Here is a 22,570-nt window from a genome sequence, read left to right as displayed (position 1 = left end):
GAGTGTCTATTCCATTCTAAGACGGAGTCCATGGGAGAGAAGCCACCATGGGCAATGAGAAAATGAAAATAAGCTGGGTTCCAGGGCAGATGTGGGGTGGCATGTCAAAGGCAGAGAACACACCCTGCTTCAAGATGCATCCCCAGGAGGGGCAGGCCTGGCCCAAGCACTTGGCCACACAGCACCCGCCTCTCGCCGCCCATGCAGCCAGGCAGAGTGGGAGCAGGCGCTGGGCAGCTGCAGAGGGTTCTTCTTCTACGGGATGGAGAGCTTCCTGTCCCACATACTAGTGGAGAGACTGGTGGCCATGAACCTGCAGGGTGAGTGCCCTCCACCACAGTCAGACCTACCAGGACCTGCAGGTGCACTGTGAGCACACTGGGAGGCAGAGCAGACCCCGCCCCACCTGACAAAGGCCTGGGCTGCTGGGGGGTGGGGGGGCGGCCCCGCCCCACACCCCCTCTTCCGACACCTCCAGCCACAAGCTCCTGTCTGCAGTCAGGCCTCCTCTGCCTGGCCCTGCAGCCCTCGGTTGGCTTGCTCCAGTGTGGCAGCCACAGGGTCCTGAACTCCTGGGTCGTGTGGGTGAGGTCCAGACTGCAGTCCTCAGCCCCCTCCTCTGTTTCTCAGGCCCCAAAGTCAGATCACCAGACCTAGAGGCCAGGGTCAAGTGTTGGGGTTGTGTCACCTCCAGGGCTGGGCTGCTGGATCCAGGGGGCCTGGGGCTACAGCTCTTCTCCCCAGCCTCCGTCCAGTCTGAAGGTGTTTCTCTCACCATCCACCGTTAACAGAGGGCCTTCCAGGTGGAACCCTGTGCCCTGGGTGCAGAACTGGACTCCAACAGAACTGCAGGAGTGGTTCAGCAGGAGGGGAAGGAAGGACACCGGCTGTTTGCGGGGAGGTGGACTGAGAGGAGTCCCCAGGGGCACAACCAGGGGACAGGCATGGCCCAGTGTCTGGAGCCTGTATGCAGTACCACACTCCACCCACACTGAAGGGGTGTAGCCTACCACAGGACACCAGGCTGGACACCCCTCACAAGAGGGCTTGCAGCTGCCGGGGTGCCCATGGGGCAGCCTGGCCCACCCCATGAGGAGCTGCTCCTGGTGGGGCTGCTGGGGTACCCATTGCTGTGCATGGACCGCAGGAGGCCTTTTCGGGGACCTCTGGAGTATCCCTTCCTGCCCTCATGAGATGTGCTGGCCCACGTGTGGCTGCATGGCCAGCTCCTGGATGCTTGTCCCACAACAGGGTGCCCATGGCCACCACAGTCGCCTGGTGCCCAAGTCTCCTTTCCAGCCCCCATTGCCTCTGGGCAGGCACCAGGAGACGCGGGTGGGGCCAGCAGAACCCCCACCCCTCTAAGTTGTCACTGGGGCCTCAGCCACAGGCAGCACCTGGAAGCCCATTCCTTATCCCAGGCAGGGGTCCAGGCCAGGCCTTTTTGAGGGCCTGATTCCAAGTGAGATGGTGCAGGAAGTAGAAGAAACACTTTGCACAAGGCCTGACAGAGGCGGCCTGAGGAACAGCCCCGAAGTCCCTCTCAGCCAGGCCTCAGGGGCAAGTGGACAGCCATCCCCTTTACATCCATGGGGGTTCCTGCAGACGGTCATGCCCAGCTGCACTCTGGACTCTGGCACCCATCTCAGCGGGCACACCTGCCCAGGGTGACTGGCTGCCCTCTATGTCCTCTAGTGACTGCCTCACCTCCCAGAATGTCCCATGTCCCCAGCAAGCTGAGGCCCCTGATCAGCCTTCATTGCCCTCCAGCGGTGCACACTGAGCCACAGCATCTCTGGCTGGCCCTTCCTGTGGCCTCCTCTACCACACACCTAGGGGAGAACCCCAGGCCAGAGCTGGGGCCTCTCTGCACTGGTGAAGGTCTGAGCCCTCCATCACTGTGGAACAGCAGGGCTCGAAGCACCTTAGGAGGCAGAGGCCATGCTGCTGGCAGGGAACTGCTGGGGGGCCAAGTGCCCATCCCCACCTCCTGGTGTCTGGCCTAGATGTGGTCAGTGGGTCCCTGAGCAGGAAGGCCTGTTGGATGGGAAGTGCAAGCCTCAGGCTGATGGTCAGTGTTTCTGCAATCTTCCGGGGTTCTCTGGTGGCATGGACCTCGGCAGTGGCTGAGCCGGCCCTGTTGTGCCTGCAGAGTGCCAGATGATGGTCCTGCTGCACCTGACACGGTCCTATGAGAGCCTGCGGAGGCACAAGGAGGTCTCGGAGAGCAAAAGGTGCCTGGAGTCCCTGCCCATGGGCAGGACCTGGGGTGGGGCAGCAGATGAGCCCAGCAGGGAGAGTGCCCACTGGTACAGTGACAGGGCAGGAGGACACAGTATTCCTGTACCGGACACAACAGAGCTCCACAGGGCTCTGAGGTTCCAGGATGTGCTCCCATGCTGCCCCGGCCAAGGCTCCAGGGAGTGGTGCAGGAGGCCGTGTCTCGGGCAGTGAGGGTGGCGAAGGGACTCTCCAGAAACCCGGGCCTGGCCACAGCTTCAGGGCCTGCTGAGGGGGCTGGGGACGGAGGAGCAGCAGCTGTCATCCAGAGTCAGACCTGTCATCCAGAGTTGCCCACCTCAGGGCAACCTCCCACCCTCTCCAACCCTCACTCAGTGCTGGGTCCCCACAGCACTTCACAGCTGTCCTTGGAGAAGCCTGTCCAGACTGCCATCCTCCTGAGCCTGGTGGGGGTCCAGAGCATCGTGGCCAACCAGTGGCCAACATCACTGCAGGACAATGCATTGCGGGCCAGCGTCCTGTGGGACAGTGAGTGGACACCTGGCCGCCCAGAGCCCTTTGGGGTGCCCTGGAAGCCTGCCAGGCGTCCACAGCCCATCTGAGGGCTCTGCTCTGCCCTAGATCTGCTGGCACTGGGCAAGCCGATTGGGAAGACCGTCCGGCTCCTTCAGAAGATGGAAGGCAGTGAGATGGCTGAGCCAGGTAAGGCAGCACCTGTCCACCTTCCTCGCCCCTCCCTCCTGCAATTCTACTCCCCTGCCTGCCTCTGTCATTGGGCTCAGCCACCTGGGCTGGTGGTGTCCTTGGAGCCCTGCAGGGACAGGTGCCCCTGCCTCTGCTGAGGAAGTGGGTTTCTGAGCCAGGAGCTAAGCACCAGAGAGAGAGAGAGAGCTGTCCTGCAGGATGCTGCTGCTGCGTGCACAGCGGGCAGTGCGAGCTGAGGCGCTGCACCCTCCGCAGAGGAGCGCTGGCAAGACCCAGCACAAGCCCTTGGGGAAACAGGCCCGTGCTGGGCTGCCACTTCCTCTCAGCATCACAGGCTTGAACTACAGAGCTGGAAAGCCCAGGGATGCCTGCGGTCCCCCTACACCCAGGGCAGGGACAGTCAGCCCAGCCACGAGATGAAACCTCCAGGCCGAGGTGCGAGTCCTGTTGGAGTCGCAGGGACCAGTCTCTGTGGCCTCCGTAGTGCTTCTGAGTCCCCACAGCCTCCCAGCATCATGGGCACAGTCTCAGGAGGGGACAGGAAGTGACTGTTCTCACAGATGAGATGAAGCCCACCGATCAGAGCAAGCAGACCCTGATGCCAGCATGTGGAACAGCAAAGAAATGTTTCACATGTGGATGCAGCAAGATCAGAAAACATGCAGGCCAGGCTTTGAGCCACACACTAGGGGTGACCTACCCTGACCAAGAGGGTTACCCCAGAATGATCACAGCTGGCGGTGGCCCACATGAGCACCCAGAAGGCAGTTAGTTGTGAGATAATGTGAAGGCTGGTACAGTGAGTAAATAAGGGAGTGAATAGGTGAGTGGGTGAGTGAGTGAGTGAACAGGCGAGTGGGTGAGTGAATAGGCGTGTGGGTGAGTGAGTGAGTGAGTGAACAGGTGAGTGGGTGAGTGAGTGAATAAATAGGTGAGTGGGTGAATGAATAGGTGTGTGGGTGAGTGAGTGGGTGAATAGGTGAGTGGGTGAGTGAGTGCATAGGTGAGTGGGTGAGTGAGTGGGTGAATAGGTGAGTGGGTGAATAGGTGAGTGGGTGAATAGGTGAGTGGGTGAGTGAGTGCATAGGTGAGTGGGTGAGTGAGTGGGTGAATAGGTGAGTGGGTGAGTGAGTGGGTGAATAGGTGAGTGGGTGAGTGAGTGCATAGGTGAGTGGGTGAGTGCATAGGTGAGTAGGTGAATGAGTGAGTGAATAGGTGAGTGGGTGAGTGAGTGAATAGGTGAGTGGGTGAGTGATTGGGTGAATAGGTGAGTGGGTGAGTGAATAGGTGAGTGGGTGAGTGAATAAGTGAGTGGGTGAGCAGGTGAGTGGGTGGGTGAGTGAGTGAATCTGAGTAAGTGAGTGTGTAAGTAACTGAGTGATAGGAGTGGGTGAGTGAGTGAATAGGTGAGTGGGTGAGTGAGTGAATAGGTGAGTGGGTGAGTGAGTGAATAGGTGAGTGGGTGAGTGAATAAGTGAGTGGGTGAGCAGGTGAGTGGGTGGGTGAGTGAGTGAATCTGAGTAAGTGAGTGTGTAAGTAACTGAGTGATAGGAGTGGGTGAGTGAGTGAATAGGTGAGTGGGTGAGTGAGTGAATAGGTGAGTGGGTGAGTGAATAAGTGAGTGGGTGAGCAGGTGAGTGGGTGGGTGAGTGAGTGAATCTGAGTAAGTGAGTGTGTAAGTAACTGAGTGATAGTAGGAGTGGGTGAGTGAGGGATCAGCAGGGTGCTGTGGGGCAGTGCCCTTCCTAGCCCCGAGAAATAGCACTGGACACTTTCCCAGGCTCCTGGCCTTTGAGCAGGGATGGCCATTACTTCCACACCGTGCCCAGGTGACCCCCGCTATCAGGTACTGACCCAGGTGTTCGGAAAGGCCCTGATATGGTGAGGCTGAACTGACCGTGTGGAACAGTCGGAGAGCCTGGTCCTGGGCCATGCCCACCTAGAGCAGGTCGTGGTGGGGAGCAGAGTCATCCTGCCACTGTCCCCTCGTGTGGCTGCAGCCTGAGCGGAGCCACCACAGGTGGAGCTCACAAGGGCCTGAGCTGGGGTCTGGCCCACTGGGAGCCCGCCAGGCCCCTGTGCCCTGACCTTCAGTGGGGGTGGACACGCTGCCTCCACTCCCAGGCCCTCAGGGCTCCCTTTGTGCTCCACAGACGAGGCTTCTCAGGACCGGGCCGTGCCCCTCCAGCCGGTCCCCAGTGTGGAGTCCTTCTCCACCACCCTGGGCCTGGTCCTCTACGGGCTGCCGAACCAAGCCATTGTGTGACAGTGCTCCAGGTTGTCCCACTTTCCTCTGAAGCCACCACCTGGGCTCTGCCCCCGCCCCAGACTCCTTGGCCTGGCCTCCACCTGAGGCTCCCCCAGCCCTGGACAGGCCTCTGCCCATGACAAGCCCCAGAGACCACCACCATCAGGGCCACTCCCCCAGCTCCTGCTCCACCTCTCAGACAACAGAAGTGGTCAGACCACAAGCTGGGTTTTGGTTTGGTGTTTAAATAAACAGTAAAAACAAGCTTGCAGTGTGGTTCCAGACCCCAGCCCTTGAGGGTCAGCCCACCATGGGAGCCCCACCGTGGGGCGCTTGCCTCCTGCCATGGCCCTGGGCGCAGACACCAGCAGAACTGAAAGGGGGCACTGTTCCTGCCTTTTGGTAGCAGCTGTGCCCGGGCTGTGCTCATCTTAGCGCCCGGGGGCTGTGGCTCCGGGTGGGGAGCCCCTTGAGTGGCCTTTTTAAAGTCCCAACACGTTTTGATGTTGTTGGCTGGGCCAGCGAGGCCGGCAGGAGCACTGGGCGGCCCCTTCCCATGGGGCTGAGGAGGCCCGCTGCCTGCCTTCCTCGAGGGCTCTCCACCGAGGAGAGAGAAGGCAGGACAGCCCCCAGGCCAAGTTTGCACCCCCACTGTCCCTCCAGCTTCCTGCTGGAGGTCCGCCAGGGTCCAGGGGGCCTATTGGCCCTTTCTATGGCTAATGACTTTATGTCACAGGCTGGGTGGCTCAGAGTCTGGGCTCACAGTTCTGGAGGTTCAGTGGACCAGCCTGGTGCTGGCTCCTTGCTGGCAGGAGGAGAGAGAGGTCCTGTGTCTCCTCTGGTCCCTCTTCTCTTAAAGCCACAGGGTCGTGGGCTGTACCCCATCACTGCATCTGGCCTGCACCAGATCCTGGCCCATGGCCAAACACCACAGGCCGACGAGCTCCCGCCCTCTGAGTGCCTCACTGTGCGGACACATTCCAGCACATGGGCCTTGGGGACAGTCAGGTCATATCTCAACCCCACAGTGGAGCTGTTCTCCATTCTGGGGCTGAAAATGCAGAAGCAGGCAGGGCAGAGCTCAGGGTGGGCCCTCCCCGTGCGCAGGGAGGGGAGGAAGTGTCTGCAGGGCCCATGCCCTGGGGACATTCCCACCTTCAGGAGGCATCCCTCAAGACTGGACCTGCTGGCCAGCCCCCACCTGGTCCCCTATGGCACATGACACTGAGGTGCAATGCTGAGACTTCCTGGGTCAGGACATGGGATCAAAAACCAGCCTCCAAAGCCCAAGTGAATCACCACTGGGACGAGACACCAGGATACGGTGACGTTGAAGTAGCCGAGGGGACAGTGCCGTTGCCAGAGAAGAGGCCGGCAAGGGGCGCCCAGCCCCTGTCGGGCACAGGGAGGCTCGGGCCCTCTGGGGAGCGAGCTGGTCCTACAAGACTAAACCTGCTGCTGCCCTGCTGCACCAACACCCAGCAGGACGGTCCTAGCATCAGGAGCCGGAAACCCAACCTCACCCGGCGGGCAAAAGGTGAGCTGAGCCTGCCCGTCCTGGAGGCACCGCATTAGCCGGCCTGTCCCTGCCTTCACTGTGAGGAGATGGGTGTTCTGGCTCCCATTTCGGAGGCCCCACTGTGCCTCAGTGGGGGGCCAGGCCCATTGTGGTGGGCAGCGGATGCCAGAGCAGAGCTGACTTCATGGTCCTCGAGGCCACTAACCTGAAGACCCTCCACTGGGCCCCCCAAAGGTTTCACCCCCCAAAGTACCACCCTGGGGAGATGGGCCTCTGGGGACATTCCAGACCCCAACCAGAGCAGTCATCACCCAATGAGCCACTGGGCCCACAGCCAGGGAGGCCACGAGGGTTCCAGTGTCAACTGTACCTCACAAAGTTACTCGCAGAGCCATGAAAGCGTCGTGATGGACAGACTAGGGCTGCCCTGGGCAGGGATGGGAGGGGGTGGCAGGAGGCAGCCTGTGACCACCAGTTCTGGGTCTTGATTGTGGCAGTGTCAGCTCTACACTAGGCGGACGGAAGGTCTCATGAGGCTCTGCAGCAACTTGAGTCAAGGTCAGGTCCTGATTTTGCCACTTCCTGCAGCTGTGCAAAAGCCTCCCCCAGGGAGGTGGAGGGGCCAGGTGCCCTGCCTGCAGCAGGGGGACCCTGTGCTCTCCTCCCAGTGCCCTCAGTGTGGACGGCAGCACGCAATTGGCCCGCCGTCGGTCGGCCCGCCGTCTGTGTCTATGGGCTGGTGCCTCCTTTGTAGCACCATCTTTGTATTGGGCCTCTGGTGGGCACATCAAGGGTCCACACCAGTGCTGGGACACCAGGGGGTGGCACTGACCTGGGGTACGGGCAGCCATGGAGCAGGACCCACAGCCGGGGCTGACTTGCGCTGTACCGGGGCAGTGCCAGGCTCCCTGTGCTGCCACAGCACCCTGACATGGAGGACGAGGAGCCATTTGGTTCTTTGAGGCTTTCTCCACTTATTTTCCAGCAGGGTGGACCACAAGTCACTGAAGCCACAACATGGAACAGGGCAGGGGCTGAGCACTGCTTTTGCAGCTTCCTGGGGTCAATCATTGATTGACATAAAAATGTGTCAAACGCACATCTTCCCCGTCCTGCAGGGACTCATTCCCCATCCTATGTGCGACTCTTCTTTGGTGGATTTCCCTTTTTTTCAAACATCTACACATACTTGTTCTGGCTTTTATGAAATACCTAACTAATGACCAGGGAATAAATTCAAATCAAAGACGCCCTGGAAATATGAGCTTTCTCCAGGGAAACGCTGGCACCCACCCAAACAACAAGGGTAAAAGCTTCTGAGAATATTTCACCTGCAGCAGCACATCTGTTTCCGCAGGCCGCGTCCACCCCGAGTGAGAAATATGGACCACAAGTGCTCTCCACGCATCAGAGCCCTAAAATAACTTTCTGAATTATGTGCCGGCAACATAACAAATCACATTATCAATTAGCTTCTACAGCAGAAGTGGCTTTCTGTAATATATTCACGCATGAAAAAATTGTATAGGTGAAATTTATGTAACCCTAAAACTATAAGAAGAAAAAAGATCTCAAGGGATTTATTGGTAATAATGGGAGACAGGAGGCAATTCGAATGGTGGATGGCCTGAGACACAGCGCCCGGCTCTGAGGGTTCTGAACACAGCAGAGAGACCAGGTCAGCAAAGGGCGCTGGGCTCAAGGGCCTGGCCTCCAGAAGACGACCTCCCCAGCAGGCCCAGCCTTGGGCTGTCCACTGCCAGTGACCCTCGTGGGTTGGGGCAGCAGGGAGGAGAGGAGTCACCTCCTGGAATCAAAGCTGAGGGATGCACCTTGGATGGACATTAGGGACCTGGACCAAGCTAGACCCTGCTGGGCTCACGGCCTCCAGCAGGCCACTCCAGAGCCCAGCTTCTCTCCTGGAGACTGAGCGGGCACCTGCTGTGCCTCCTGGGAGGTGAGAGGTGCCCCTGGGCAGGGCGGGGAGGAGCAGGGCCTGAGGCCTGACCCCCCACCTAGACCTCCACCATTAATGTCCTTAGTTTTTCTCTTGAAATTTTCCATACTTTTAAAACAAAGGCTTTTATTAACAAAAGGTTTTATTATAGGAAATTTGGAAAATACGAAAAAAAAAAAAGAGTAGGTAAGAGGGGAAAGCCTCCCTCATGGGCAAGTGTGAGGCCTCGTCCGGGCCAGGACCAGGCCTCTCCCTGGCACCAGCAGCAACAGTATCCTCACTGACCGTGGGGAGGACTTCCCACATCAAGGTTCTAGCCCGGGTCCCACCCATCCCAACAGCCCTAGCCCTCAAGCTGGCCCAAAGCGCCTGCAGCCAGGCAGGAATGAGGCAAAGCCCGTGTCCAGCTGCAGGCCCCAGTCCAGGTCCTCAGGGAGGGTGAGGGGTGCGCTGCAACCCTGCCAACCCAAATCAGCACCAGGCCCCCAGGTCAGGGCTCTGCTCTGCCAGCCCTGGCCCCAACCACACCTGAGACCTGACGGGTGCCACTGAAGTCGCTGCCTCCGGGGATTAGGGGAGAGCTGACCACCGGCGCCAGAGCACCTCCTCTTCAGTCCTGAGGGGCAGCCCTGGGCACGTCCTTGGCAGCTCCACCTTAAGACCAGTGCCTGAGGCCCAGCTCTCTACCCACCTTCCCAGCCTCCACTGCCTCCTCCGCAGCATGGGAGGCCGGGCCTCGTCTGCCGGTCCCAGGGCTCCAGGGCCGCCCTCCCCACGTGGCCTCCTGCCTGTCTGTACTCCCTCTGGGAATCTCTCTGGGCTCCGGAACCTCTCCCCGGAAGGGGGTGCTCCTGGGCTTCCCTGGATGACCACTGGCACTCTCAGGCCCTCAGGGAAGCGAGTCCACACCCCAGCGCTCACCCACCTGGCCGGTCAGCCTTTGGATTGCTCTGGATTAAGGAATTAGGGAGGTTAATAAAACTAAAATGCTCACAGACACTTGTCCATAAATTCCCATTAAGCTGCCTTGTCCAACCTGGTCTGTAATAGTTTAACTTCTGTATTAAATAATTAAAACCCTATTTTCAATTTCTGTGAGCAATTGTTTTCCTTAATGATCTTCCTGGAGAAGCCAGTAATTTTATATCTTGTAAAGATGATTAAATGGCATCGTTATCCCATATCTCTGGAATAGAGCTCAGCAACTTCAAGCCTAGCCATCTGTATTCAATTAAGATTCCCTGCATTAAGACGCACCCGGCTCCATGCCGTCACAAGCCTCTGTGCCCTCATTTTATCATGACGATGATGAAGAGAGAAACAACGGCCTTAATTATCCTGTTTCCAACTGTGAGATCAATTTGCAATATGTCTTCACCCCTGAAAAAGAAGCAGCCATGGTCCCTGGGAAGGGCAAGCCAGGGAGGCTGCAGCCAGCGGCCACTGCCAACCCTAGTCCCAGGGCCCAGGGAGAGCGCACACAGGCACTGGGCCCCACCCGAGGCCACCCTCCTGGGTGGAGCTGGGGGCTCAGCGTGAACCCAGGGTCTCCACGGCCCCTTCTGAGGGGCCCAGGGCCACGAGTGTCCTGAGGAGCAGCCCGGCTCACCCACCGCAAGTCCTCCCAGGATGACGCCCTGGCTTCTGGGATCTGCCCCGAGTCCCGGGAGCCCGGCTCCTCTGTCAGGGTGATTCAGGGGACGTGCCCACCTCGCCACTCAATCACACCAGCACTGCGGCCAATATAATCTAATCGTTTGACATTTTTATCACAATTCACCCAGGCCAGAGAGAAATGACTCGATTAATTCCGCCACACAGTTGGCTAATGGGCGGGATGGAGCTGATGGGCCAAATTACAGGGGACCCCTTAAATGCTCTTATTACGGATTCTAATTCTTTGTGACAGGAGGCAAGAGATGGTGTTAAGGTAACAAGGTGGATACACTGTCCTCTCTAGTGTTCCTGGTCCTCCCTCTCCCTGGGCACCTGCTCTGAGCCAGGCCCCAGGCTGAGGAACACTGGGGTAGGGAGGGGAGGGGCGGGGGCTCAGACATCCAGCAGAGACCAGGTGGACCCTGCCTGGACACAGGCCTTTGGGCTCTGCTCTTTGGGCTCAGGACTGTCCCCCAAGAGCATAGACAGCTGGGCCCACTCCAAGCGCTGCAGCAGCAGGCCACCAGGCTGTCGGGGTGGGTGGACATTTCAGATGGCTCAGGGGGACTTTTCCTGGGGAGCCCAGCCCTGCATGTCCTGCCACCCTTGACGAACTTGGAGACCCACCCCCAAGACCCTGGTGCCCCACCGTGAGCTGAGGTGACCCAGGCTGCTCACCGGGATGCCTCTCTTCCTGTCCCTGAGAGGAAGAGCCCCATGGCCCAAGGCAACTGGGCTGACGCGGGACTGTGGGGATCCGGCAGTGGGCCGGCAGAGCTGCAGACAGCTCACAATCCCTGTCCCCTCCCTGGGCCGTGCCCTGGCCTATTGAGGGCACTGAAGGGAACTGACTATCTCAGCAGCAGAGCCTTCCATTTTGGGCTAAGTGCATAGCCATCCTGTACAGAGACCACCCTCCCAGCCCTCCTGCAAGAGGTGTGCCATTTACTAAGTCACGGGCAGAGGAAAGCCCATGAAAGGAGGGGCGGAGCGCCTCCTCCCAGCCACCTCCTCTACATGGGAGGACCACGTGTCAGGGGGACAGCCACAGTTGGGAGGAGCCTGAGCCCTTGATGCCCGTGGGCTCACAGTGCCCTTCCCGAGCAGCTCTCCTCAGGACTCCCGAGGGAGCCATCGTCCTGCTTGGCCCACTCCTCAGAACCTAACCCTGTACAGGAAGCTAAGGGCGGGGGCCTGGGGAACCCTCAAATTTGCCTCTCTTCCTGCTCAGACAGGGCATCTGAGAGGAGGCCTTGGGGGACACTGTTGGTGAGAACCAGAGAGTGACCCGCTTTCCTTACTCCCCAGCCAAGATTCGCAGCACCACTTCCTGCTCCATCCCTGGCTCCTGCAGGCTGTGGGGCCACCTCTATCCCCTCCACATCTGTCACTGGGGTCCCTTTGTATGTGTTTCCTCCTGGACTGGACCCAACTCTGTACGAGTTTGATCATGGCTTGGCAACACGCCGTAAAGTCTATCTAACCGATCCCTTTTGTACTTGTTTTTCAAACTTCAGCTCTGAGAGACTTCAATTTTTTCATGTAAAATTTAGAATTCATCTGTTGGATTCCCAAAGAAATCCAGCCTCCGTGGGCGCTGGTCCTGCCTCCCAGGGAGCGCACCGGAAGACCTCAGGGTGTCAGCTAGTGAGCCTCCGCCCCTGGAGGCCAGCGGGACTCCTGCTCTGTGGCTGGTCCTTTTCCTCTGTCAGTTTGGATCGCTGGCTTCTTCAAAATCAGTCCCCATCTTTGGGGTGATTCTGGCACCGACTCTCTTCTGTCTGAGACGCGGCTTGCCGTTCACTGTTAGATCTGCTCACCGCGAAGTCTTCCCACGGGAGCTGTAGGAGAGACGACTCCAGGTTCAGACTGCGCGGGAGCTGCCTCTCCAAACTGCGCAGCCGGCTGCAAGTCCCTTGACCCTTGACGAAGCAGGTGAGGACAGGGCCTGCCCCAGGTCACCATGCCCAGGGCACAGGGGCTCCACCCAGCGTCCCCAGCGGGACGCCCAGGATGGAGAGCAGCCCTGCTCGGGGATCTTCCCGTCCTGAAGCTGTGCAGGCTCGACTAAGGACTTGTCTCACTGATGTTCATGTTTAAGAGTCGAAACTCTGCGCCCTCCCTTCTGTGCCTGGCATCAGTGCGGGGACCCTGCCAGAGGCTCATCTGGGCAGGTCCGGGCACCCAGGACTCAGCTGGGCCTGGGGCAGTGGGCTCTCCAGGTGCTGGCTGTCCTGCAGGGGCTGCTGCACCTGGACAGACTCAGGCTCTGGATGGAGGCTGAGGAAACCTGGGCCTAGGCAGCAGAGCTGGCTGCTGGGGAGAGAATGTGGGATGGCAGTCAGGTCCCAGGACAGAGGGTGACAGCTGCAGGGGGCAGCGTCTGGTCCCAGTGAAGGAGTCAAGTCCAACCTCCAGGAGAACTCTCCGAAGTCCTAAGCTGAGGAGCTGGCCAGTTTCCACCTCAACAAGCCGCTGAGCGGGGCCTCGCTGAGGCCGCTGGTCAGTGGCCACAGGTGTGGACAGTCTCTGTTCACCCAGAGCAGGGCCTGGTCAGTGGCCACAGGTGTGGACAGTCTCTGTTCACCCAGAGCAGGGCCTGGTCAGTGGCCACAGGTGTGGACAGTCTCTGTTCACCCAGAGCAGGGCCTGGTCAGTAGCCACAGGTGTGGACAGTCTCTGTTCACCCAGAGTAGGGCCTGGTCAGTGGCCAAGGCCAGGATGAGGGAGACTCTGTGCCCACAGCTCCCAGAGCTTGTGACAAACCAGATTGAACTTGCCAGAGGGGGCTGCAGGAGCCCTGCCCCCAGGGAGGCTGTGGGGTCCCCTTGCCCGCACTTCAGTGTGCCCATCACAGGGCACTCCACCAGCTGTCACCTCTGACAAATGGCGGTAGCCAGTAGAGGACATTTAGGGTGTTTTGCTCCTCGTCTTGTGACCTCGTGACCATGGGCACAGCCAAGCCACAGCCACACCTTTCCTCAAGGATAGCTTGAGAGAGAAGGACATCTCAGAATTGACCAGGAGAGCTTCTTAAAGAACACCTTCGTCCTCTGCATGCCCATCAGTGCTTTCAAATCAAGATTATTTCTGGAAACTACACCAACATATTATTAATAGGCCTGTCTGTGGTCTGCTTGATTCTTCCACAGCTAGACAAGATACATCAAATTCTAGGTGTGGTGTGCACATCTGTAATCCCAGAGACCCAGGAGGCTGAGGCAGGAGGATGGCAAATTTGAGGCCAGCCTCAACAACTTGGCAAAACCCTGTCTCAAAATAGAATAGAAAGTGCTGGAAATGTAGCTCAGAGAGCAAATACCCCAGTACCAAACTTTTAACAACAATAAAAAAAAAAAAAACAATTGAGAGAGAAGAGCAGAGCCGACTCTGGCTTGTTTTCCACCCCTCTCTGGGCACGTGGTGGCCCTCCTGCCCTGTGCCTTCACAGCACGTCCTCAGCCTGCAACCACAGTCAGCAGCGTCGGCTCTTCTCTCTGCAGTGGCTGACACAGATGTCACTTTGGGAATGAAGTTTCCCATCATGCTAGTCCTCTGAGCCCTCTCCCTCCTCCGCCTGGGTGTAGACACCTATGGTATGGCCCATGACATGGGAGATGGACAGCACCCCTCAGGGAGGTCTGCCCTCCACAGCACGGGGCACTGAAACTGTCAGCAGCTCAATGCCATCTGCTCACTGGTGTCCATCTTCAGTGTCACAAAGTGCCACCAACTAGATGGTGCCACCAAGTGGGTGGCTTTAAATAATAGACATATATACTCACATGGTCCTGGAGCCCAGAAGTCCAAAATCAAGGTGTTGCCAGAGCCCTGCTTCCTCGGGAGGCCTGGGAAAGACCTTCCCTCTCCTCAGCTTCTGCAGCACTAGTGGCCTCGGGTCGTCCCCTGCCTCCGTCTTCTCAAGCACTCTCCAGGCCTGTCCGCGTTCCCTTGCCTTACGAGGCTGCCTGTGCTGCACTGTATCCCTAGTATGGTCTCATCTCGACTTACTTACCTCTGCAAAGGCCCCACTTCCAGATACAGTTGCTCCCCTTACCCACGGGGGTCTGTCCCAAGTCTCTGTGGGTGAATCTACAAGGACTTGAGTATCACAGACTCCGGGGCCCCTGAGCGGCCCCAGAATGGCTCCCCCACAGATACCAAGGGATAACTCAATGCATTCTCACCACAGCTCTCAGCTACCTCAACATGTGGTTTTGAGAACCTTCACCTTCTCACTTAACAGAAGGACTTTACAGCTTCTCTTTGGTGTATCTGAATTACCAGCAACACTACTCTTGTGCTTTCGGGCCATTGGGAAGTAAAATAAGCGTTACCTGAACATAACACTGCCCAACTTCAACACGCAATCTGAAAGTGATACAAGTGCTAAGTGACTACCAGGGGGGCTGCATATACAGCATGGATCCATTAAAAGGAACAAGTCAGGTCTCAGGAGACAGAGCAGGGCAGCAAGAGATTCCATCACACTGCAGATCATCATGCAACTTAAAACTTATTAAATGCTTATTTCTCAAGTTTTCCATTTATTATTTTGGATCCAAAAGCTACTGAGACTTGGCCAGGCACTGTAGCACATGCCTGAAATCCCAGTGGCTCAGGAGGCCGAGGCAGGAGGATGGAGAGTTCAAAGTCAGCCTCAGCAAAAGCAAGGCACTAAGCAGCTCAGCGAGACCCTCTCTCTATATAAGAAATACAAAATAGGGCTGCAGATGTAGTTCAGTGGTCAAGTGCCCCTGAGTTCAATCCGTGGTACCTGACCCCCACCAAAATGCTGCTGAGACTTGAATGTGCAGATGGCCTGAGAGGACACATGCTCCCTGAGCAGCTGTCCGAGTGTGTGGGCTTCTGGGTGTGCCTGCGCCTGGAATGCAGAGCCCCTGGAGTGCACATCAGCACTGGACTCCATGTTTCTGATTTGAGCCTCAGATGTGTTGGAGACCTGTGGCTGGGAGGGAGCACCCTCTCTGAGTGCTGTGGGTACGTATTTCCACATGGGCCCCTGGCTCTCTGCTTTTGCACCAGGGAATAAGGAGGGGGCTGGGATATGGCTGGCCCAAATCTCCTCCAGCCACATCTCAAGCAGCTTGGCTCTGCCCTGGCCTCCCACTCCTGGGCAGCTGGACTCCACTTGCCCAGGGCATGAGGGAGTCCTGTGGGGTGGGGGGGGGATGGCACTGCAGGACCAGCCAGCAATGAGTGGACCCTCTTCTGGCCCTCTTCCCAAGTGGAAGAGAACTCTCCAGACCACCTTGCCTCCTGGAGGCTCAGCTCCAGGTCACCTCCTCAGGGGCCTTCTGGGACCCCTGGCAGGTTGCTGGCTCTGACCCCACTGTGAGGGAAGGAACCACATGAAGACCCTCATACCTGTGCACGGCCTGGGGCCTGGGCCTGGGCCACTGTGTGGAGCCAAGGGGAGCGACAGTGAGGACAGCACCCCCCTCAGAGCCCTCCCGGCCACCCAGCCAGACTCCAGAACACCGCCATTTGCCCCGCAGGGGTGTGAACAGCCTGCTTCTTCCCTGGCTTGACCCAGCACTGCACGTGGAGTGCCATCAGGCCCCATACGGGTCTTTGCCCACGCTGGAGGCCCAGGCGGCCCCGCAGATCTTCCGCTGAGGAGAACACACGCTGGGGGGCACACACAGGGGCTCCTGCGGTCCTTCCTAGCCTGGCAGACACCCCTTCTGAGCCTGTTTTAGTTGCCAAGCTGATGGGGTATCCTCTGGTCTCCCAGGAGAAGCAAAGCAAGACACCTGGCGTGCGGAGGAGGAGACAGTTCCCTGGACAGGCTGGGTCAGCTTCCCTGAGTCAAGGACAGCCACTCTTGGCCTTGCTGGCAGGGGAGGCTGCTGTGGGAGCTGAGGATGGGTGGCTGGGGATAAGGGCTAGAGGTTGGGAGCTGGGGACTGGGCCTGGGGCTGGGGCTAGCACACACAGTCATCACAGGCTACCTCAACCAAGAAGACCCAGAGACCTGGGGGCCGGCTAACCCAGCCAAGCCCCGGGGCTCCCGTCTCCAGGTTAGAGGCCCTGGACCATCAGGATTGCCACCCATCCCTACCCAGAGACCCTGACTCTCCTGAAGCCTTGCAGGCCTTGGGCCCAGAATTGCCTGGAGTACCACTGTGGACCAGACCTGAGCCCTGCAGGCCTTGGGCCAAGAACTGCCTGGAGTACCACTGTGGACCAGACCTGAGCCCTGCAGGCCTTGGGTCCAGAACTGCGTGGAGTACCACTGTGGACCAGACCTGAGCCCTGCAGGCCTTGGGCCCAGAACTGCCTGGAGTACTACTGTGGACCAGACCTGAGCCCTGCAGGCCTTGGGCCCAGACCTGCCTGGAGTACCACTGTGGACCAGACCTGACCCTGCAGGCCTTGGGCCCAGAACTGCCTGGAGTACCACTGTGGACCAGACCTGAGCCCTGCAGGCCTTGGGCCCAGAACTGCCTGGAGTACCACTGTGGACCAGACCTGAGCCCTGCAGGCCTTGGGCCCAGAAATGCCTGGAGTACCACTGTGGGCCTGACCTGAGCCCTGCAGGCCTTGGGCCCAGAACTGCGTGGAGTACCACTGTGGGCCTGACCTGAGCCCTGCAGGCCTTGGGCCCAGACCTGCCTGGAGTACTACTGTGGACCAGACCTGACCCTGCAGGCCTTGGGCCCAGAACTGCCTGGAGTACCACTGTGGACCAGACCTGACCCTGCAGGCCTTGGGCCCAGACCTGCCTGGAGTACCACTGTGGACCTGACCTGAGCCCTGCAGGCCTTGGGCCCAGAACTGCGTGGAGTACCACTGTGGGCCTGACCTGAGCACTGCAGGCCTTGGGCCCAGACCTGCCTGGAGTACTACTGTGGACCAGACCTGACCCTGCAGGCCTTGGGCCCAGAACTGCCTGGAGTACCACTGTGGACCAGACCTAACCCTGCAGGCCTTGGGCCCAGAACTGCCTGGAGTACCACTGTGGACCAGACCTGACCCTGCAGGCCTTGGGCCCAGAACTGCCTGGAGTACCACTGTGGACCAGACCTAACCCTGCAGGCCTTGGGCCCAGAACTGCGTGGAGTACCACTGTGGACCAGACCTAACCCTGCAGGCCTTGGGCCCAGAACTGCCTGGAGTACCACTGTGGGCCTGACCTGAGCCCTGCAGGCCTTGGGCCCAGACCTGCCTGGAGTACCACTGTGGGCCTGACCTGAGCCCTGCAGGCCTTGGGCCCAGAACTGCCTGGAGTACCACTGTGGGCCTGACCTGAGCCCTGCAGGCCTTGGGCCCAGAACTGCCTGGAGTACCACTGTGGACCAGACCTGACCCTGCAGGCCTTGGGCCCAGAACTGCCTGGAGTACCACTGTGGACCAGACCTGACCCTGCAGGCCTTGGGCCCAGAACTGCCTGGAGTACCACTGTGGACCAGACCTAACCCTGCAGGCCTTGGGCCCAGAACTGCGTGGAGTACCACTGTGGACCAGACCTGAGCCCTGCAGGCCTTGGGCCCAGAACTGCCTGGAGTACCACTGTGGGCCTGACCTGAGCCCTGCAGGCCTTGGGCCCAGAACTGCCTGGAGTACCACTGTGGACCAGACCTGACCCTGCAGGCCTTGGGCCCAGAACTGCCTGGAGTACCACTGTGGGCCTGACCTGAGCCCTGCAGGCCTTGGGCCCAGAACTGCCTGGAGTACCACTGTGGACCAGACCTGAGCCCTGCAGGCCTTGGGCCCAGAAATGCCTGGAGTACCACTGTGGGCCTGACCTGAGCCCTGCAGGCCTTGGGCCCAGAACTGCCTGGAGTACCACTGTGGGCCTGACCTGAGCCCTGCAGGCCTTGGGCCCAGAACTGCCTGGAGTACCACTGTGGGCCTGACCTGAGCCCTGCAGGCCTTGGGCCCAGACCTGCCTGGAGTACTACTGTGGACCAGACCTGAGCCCTGCAGGCCTTGGGCCCAGAAATGCCTGGAGTACCACTGTGGGCCTGACCTGAGCCCTGCAGGCCTTGGGCCCAGAACTGCGTGGAGTACCACTGTGGACCTGACCTGAGCCCTGCAGGCCTTGGGCCCAGAACTGCCTGGAGTACCACTGTGGGCCTGACCTGAGCCCTGCAGGCCTTGGGCCCAGAACTGCCTGGAGTACCACTGTGGGCCTGACCTGAGCCCTGCAGGCCTTGGGCCCAGAACTGCCTGGAGTACCACTGTGGGCCTGACCTGAGCCCTGCAGGCCTTGGGCCCAGAACTGCCTGGAGTACCACTGTGGACCAGACCTGACCCTGCAGGCCTTGGGCCCAGAACTGCCTGGAGTACCACTGTGGACCAGACCTAACCCTGCAGGCCTTGGGCCCAGAACTGCGTGGAGTACCACTGTGGACCAGACCTGAGCCCTGCAGGCCTTGGGCCCAGAACTGCCTGGAGTACCACTGTGGGCCTGACCTGAGCCCTGCAGGCCTTGGGCCCAGAACTGCCTGGAGTACCACTGTGGACCAGACCTGACCCTGCAGGCCTTGGGCCCAGAACTGCCTGGAGTACCACTGTGGGCCTGACCTGAGCCCTGCAGGCCTTGGGCCCAGAAATGCCTGGAGTACCACTGTGGGCCTGACCTGAGCCCTGCAGGCCTTGGGCCCAGACCTGCCTGGAGTACTACTGTGGACCAGACCTGAGCCCTGCAGGCCTTGGGCCCAGAAATGCCTGGAGTACCACTGTGGGCCTGACCTGAGCCCTGCAGGCCTTGGGCCCAGAACTGCCTGGAGTACCACTGTGGGCCTGACCTGAGCCCTGCAGGCCTTGGGCCCAGACCTGCCTGGAGTACCACTGTGGGCCTGACCTGAGCCCTGCAGGCCTTGGGCCCAGAACTGCCTGGATACCACTGTGGGCCTGACCTGAGCCCTGCAGGCCTTGGGCCCAGAACTGCCTGGAGTACCACTGTGGACCAGACCTGAGCCCTGCAGGCCTTGGGCCCAGACCTGCCTGGAGTACCACTGTGGACCAGACCTGACCCTGCAGGCCTTGGGCCCAGAACTGCCTGGAGTACCACTGTGGACCAGACCTGAGCCCTGCAGGCCTTGGGCCCAGACCTGCCTGGAGTACCACTGTGGACCAGACCTGACCCTGCAGGCCTTGGGCCCAGAACTGCCTGGAGTACCACTGTGGGCCTGACCTGAGCCCTGCAGGCCTTGGGCCCAGAACTGCCTGGAGTACCACTGTGGACCAGACCTGAGCCCTGCAGGCCTTGGGCCCAGAAATGCCTGGAGTACCACTGTGGGCCTGACCTGAGCCCTGCAGGCCTTGGGCCCAGAACTGCGTGGAGTACCACTGTGGGCCTGACCTGAGCCCTGCAGGCCTTGGGCCCAGACCTGCCTGGAGTACTACTGTGGACCAGACCTGAGCCCTGCAGGCCTTGGGCCCAGACCTGCCTGGAGTACCACTGTGGGCCTGACCTGAGCCCTGCAGGCCTTGGGCCCAGACCTGCCTGGAGTACTACTGTGGACCAGACCTGAGCCCTGCAGGCCTTGGGCCCAGAAATGCCTGGAGTACCACTGTGGGCCTGACCTGAGCCCTGCAGGCCTTGGGCCCAGAACTGCCTGGATACCACTGTGGGCCTGACCTGAGCCCTGCAGGCCTTGGGCCCAGAACTGCCTGGAGTACCACTGTGGACCAGACCTGAGCCCTGCAGGCCTTGGGCCCAGACCTGCCTGGAGTACCACTGTGGACCAGACCTGACCCTGCAGGCCTTGGGCCCAGAACTGCCTGGAGTACCACTGTGGACCAGACCTGAGCCCTGCAGGCCTTGGGCCCAGACCTGCCTGGAGTACCACTGTGGACCAGACCTGACCCTGCAGGCCTTGGGCCCAGAACTGCCTGGAGTACCACTGTGGGCCTGACCTGAGCCCTGCAGGCCTTGGGCCCAGAACTGCCTGGAGTACCACTGTGGACCAGACCTGAGCCCTGCAGGCCTTGGGCCCAGAAATGCCTGGAGTACCACTGTGGGCCTGACCTGAGCCCTGCAGGCCTTGGGCCCAGAACTGCGTGGAGTACCACTGTGGGCCTGACCTGAGCCCTGCAGGCCTTGGGCCCAGACCTGCCTGGAGTACTACTGTGGACCAGACCTGAGCCCTGCAGGCCTTGGGCCCAGACCTGCCTGGAGTACCACTGTGGGCCTGACCTGAGCCCTGCAGGCCTTGGGCCCAGACCTGCCTGGAGTACTACTGTGGACCAGACCTGAGCCCTGCAGGCCTTGGGCCCAGAAATGCCTGGAGTACCACTGTGGGCCTGACCTGAGCCCTGCAGGCCTTGGGCCCAGAACTGCCTGGAGTACCACTGTGGGCCTGACCTGAGCCCTGCAGGCCTTGGGCCCAGACCTGCCTGGAGTACCACTGTGGGCCTGACCTGAGCCCTGCAGGCCTTGGGCCCAGAACTGCCTGGAGTACCACTGTGGGCCTGACCTGAGCCCTGCAGGCCTTGGGCCCAGAACTGCCTGGAGTACCACTGTGGACCAGACCTGACCCTGCAGGCCTTGGGCCCAGAACTGCCTGGAGTACCACTGTGGACCAGACCTAACCCTGCAGGCCTTGGGCCCAGAACTGCGTGGAGTACCACTGTGGACCAGACCTGAGCCCTGCAGGCCTTGGGCCCAGAACTGCCTGGAGTACCACTGTGGGCCTGACCTGAGCCCTGCAGGCCTTGGGCCCAGAACTGCCTGGAGTACCACTGTGGACCAGACCTGACCCTGCAGGCCTTGGGCCCAGAACTGCCTGGAGTACCACTGTGGGCCTGACCTGAGCCCTGCAGGCCTTGGGCCCAGAACTGCCTGGAGTACCACTGTGGACCAGACCTGAGCCCTGCAGGCCTTGGGCCCAGACCTGCCTGGAGTACCACTGTGGGCCTGACCTGAGCCCTGCAGGCCTTGGGCCCAGAACTGCCTGGAGTACCACTGTGGGCCTGACCTGAGCCCTGCAGGCCTTGGGCCCAGAACTGCCTGGAGTACCACTGTGGGCCTGACCTGAGCCCTGCAGGCCTTGGGCCCAGACCTGCCTGGAGTACTACTGTGGACCAGACCTGAGCCCTGCAGGCCTTGGGCCCAGAAATGCCTGGAGTACCACTGTGGGCCTGACCTGAGCCCTGCAGGCCTTGGGCCCAGAACTGCCTGGAGTACCACTGTGGGCCTGACCTGAGCCCTGCAGGCCTTGGGCCCAGAACTGCCTGGAGTACCACTGTGGGCCTGACCTGAGCCCTGCAGGCCTTGGGCCCAGAACTGCCTGGAGTACCACTGTGGACCAGACCTGACCCTGCAGGCCTTGGGCCCAGAACTGCCTGGAGTACCACTGTGGACCAGACCTAACCCTGCAGGCCTTGGGCCCAGAACTGCGTGGAGTACCACTGTGGACCAGACCTGAGCCCTGCAGGCCTTGGGCCCAGAACTGCCTGGAGTACCACTGTGGGCCTGACCTGAGCCCTGCAGGCCTTGGGCCCAGACCTGCCTGGAGTACTACTGTGGACCAGACCTGAGCCCTGCAGGCCTTGGGCCCAGAAATGCCTGGAGTACCACTGTGGGCCTGACCTGAGCCCTGCAGGCCTTGGGCCCAGAACTGCCTGGAGTACCACTGTGGGCCTGACCTGAGCCCTGCAGGCCTTGGGCCCAGACCTGCCTGGAGTACCACTGTGGGCCTGACCTGAGCCCTGCAGGCCTTGGGCCCAGAAATGCCTGGAGTACCACTGTGGGCCTGACCTGAGCCCTGCAGGCCTTGGGCCCAGAACTGCCTGGAGTACCACTGTGGACCAGACCTGAGCCCTGCAGGCCTTGGGCCCAGAAATGCCTGGAGTACCACTGTGGGCCTGACCTGAGCCCTGCAGGCCTTGGGCCCAGAACTGCCTGGAGTACCACTGTGGACCAGACCTAACCCTGTAGGCCTTGGGCCCAGAACTGCGTGGAGTACCACTGTGGGCCTGACCTGAGCCCTGCAGGCCTTGGGCCCAGAACTGCCTGGAGTACCACTGTGGACCAGACCTAACCCTGCAGGCCTTGGGCCCAGAACTGCCTGGAGTACCACTGTGGGCCTGACCTGAGCCCTGCAGGCCTTGGGCCCAGAACTGCCTGGAGTACCACTGTGGACCAGACCTAACCCTGCAGGCCTTGGGCCCAGAACTGCGTGGAGTACCACTGTGGACCAGACCTGACCCTGCAGGCCTTGGGCCCAGAACTGCCTGGAGTACCACTGTGGGCCTGACCTGAGCCCTG

The 22,570-nt window shown here is 60.2% G+C and overlaps 1 protein-coding gene across 1 annotated transcript in view; it reads left to right on the top strand.

Annotated features, from left to right (window-relative positions):
* Window positions 1-5,264, top strand: part of CFAP46 (cilia and flagella associated protein 46) — a gene marked incomplete at its 5' end in the record, with an annotated part of 85,132 nt that extends 79,868 nt beyond the window's left edge. Inside the window, 5 exons of the mRNA XM_081268263.1 lie at window positions 208-320; window positions 2,153-2,234; window positions 2,633-2,769; window positions 2,863-2,943; window positions 5,100-5,264. Of these exons, the coding sequence (XP_081124389.1) occupies window positions 208-320; window positions 2,153-2,234; window positions 2,633-2,769; window positions 2,863-2,943; window positions 5,100-5,212 (526 nt within the window). The 3' untranslated portion in view covers window positions 5,213-5,264. The remainder of the gene's footprint in view (window positions 1-207; window positions 321-2,152; window positions 2,235-2,632; window positions 2,770-2,862; window positions 2,944-5,099) is intronic.
* Window positions 5,265-22,570: the final 17,306 nt, after the last annotated feature.

The sequence above is a fragment of the Spermophilus citellus genome (genome assembly GCF_964194105.1).
Source record: "Spermophilus citellus genome assembly, chromosome: 15".
NCBI lineage: Eukaryota > Metazoa > Chordata > Mammalia > Rodentia > Sciuridae > Spermophilus > Spermophilus citellus.
Note: the sequence above shows the minus strand (reverse complement) of the source record. Positions and strands in the feature narration are given on the sequence as shown.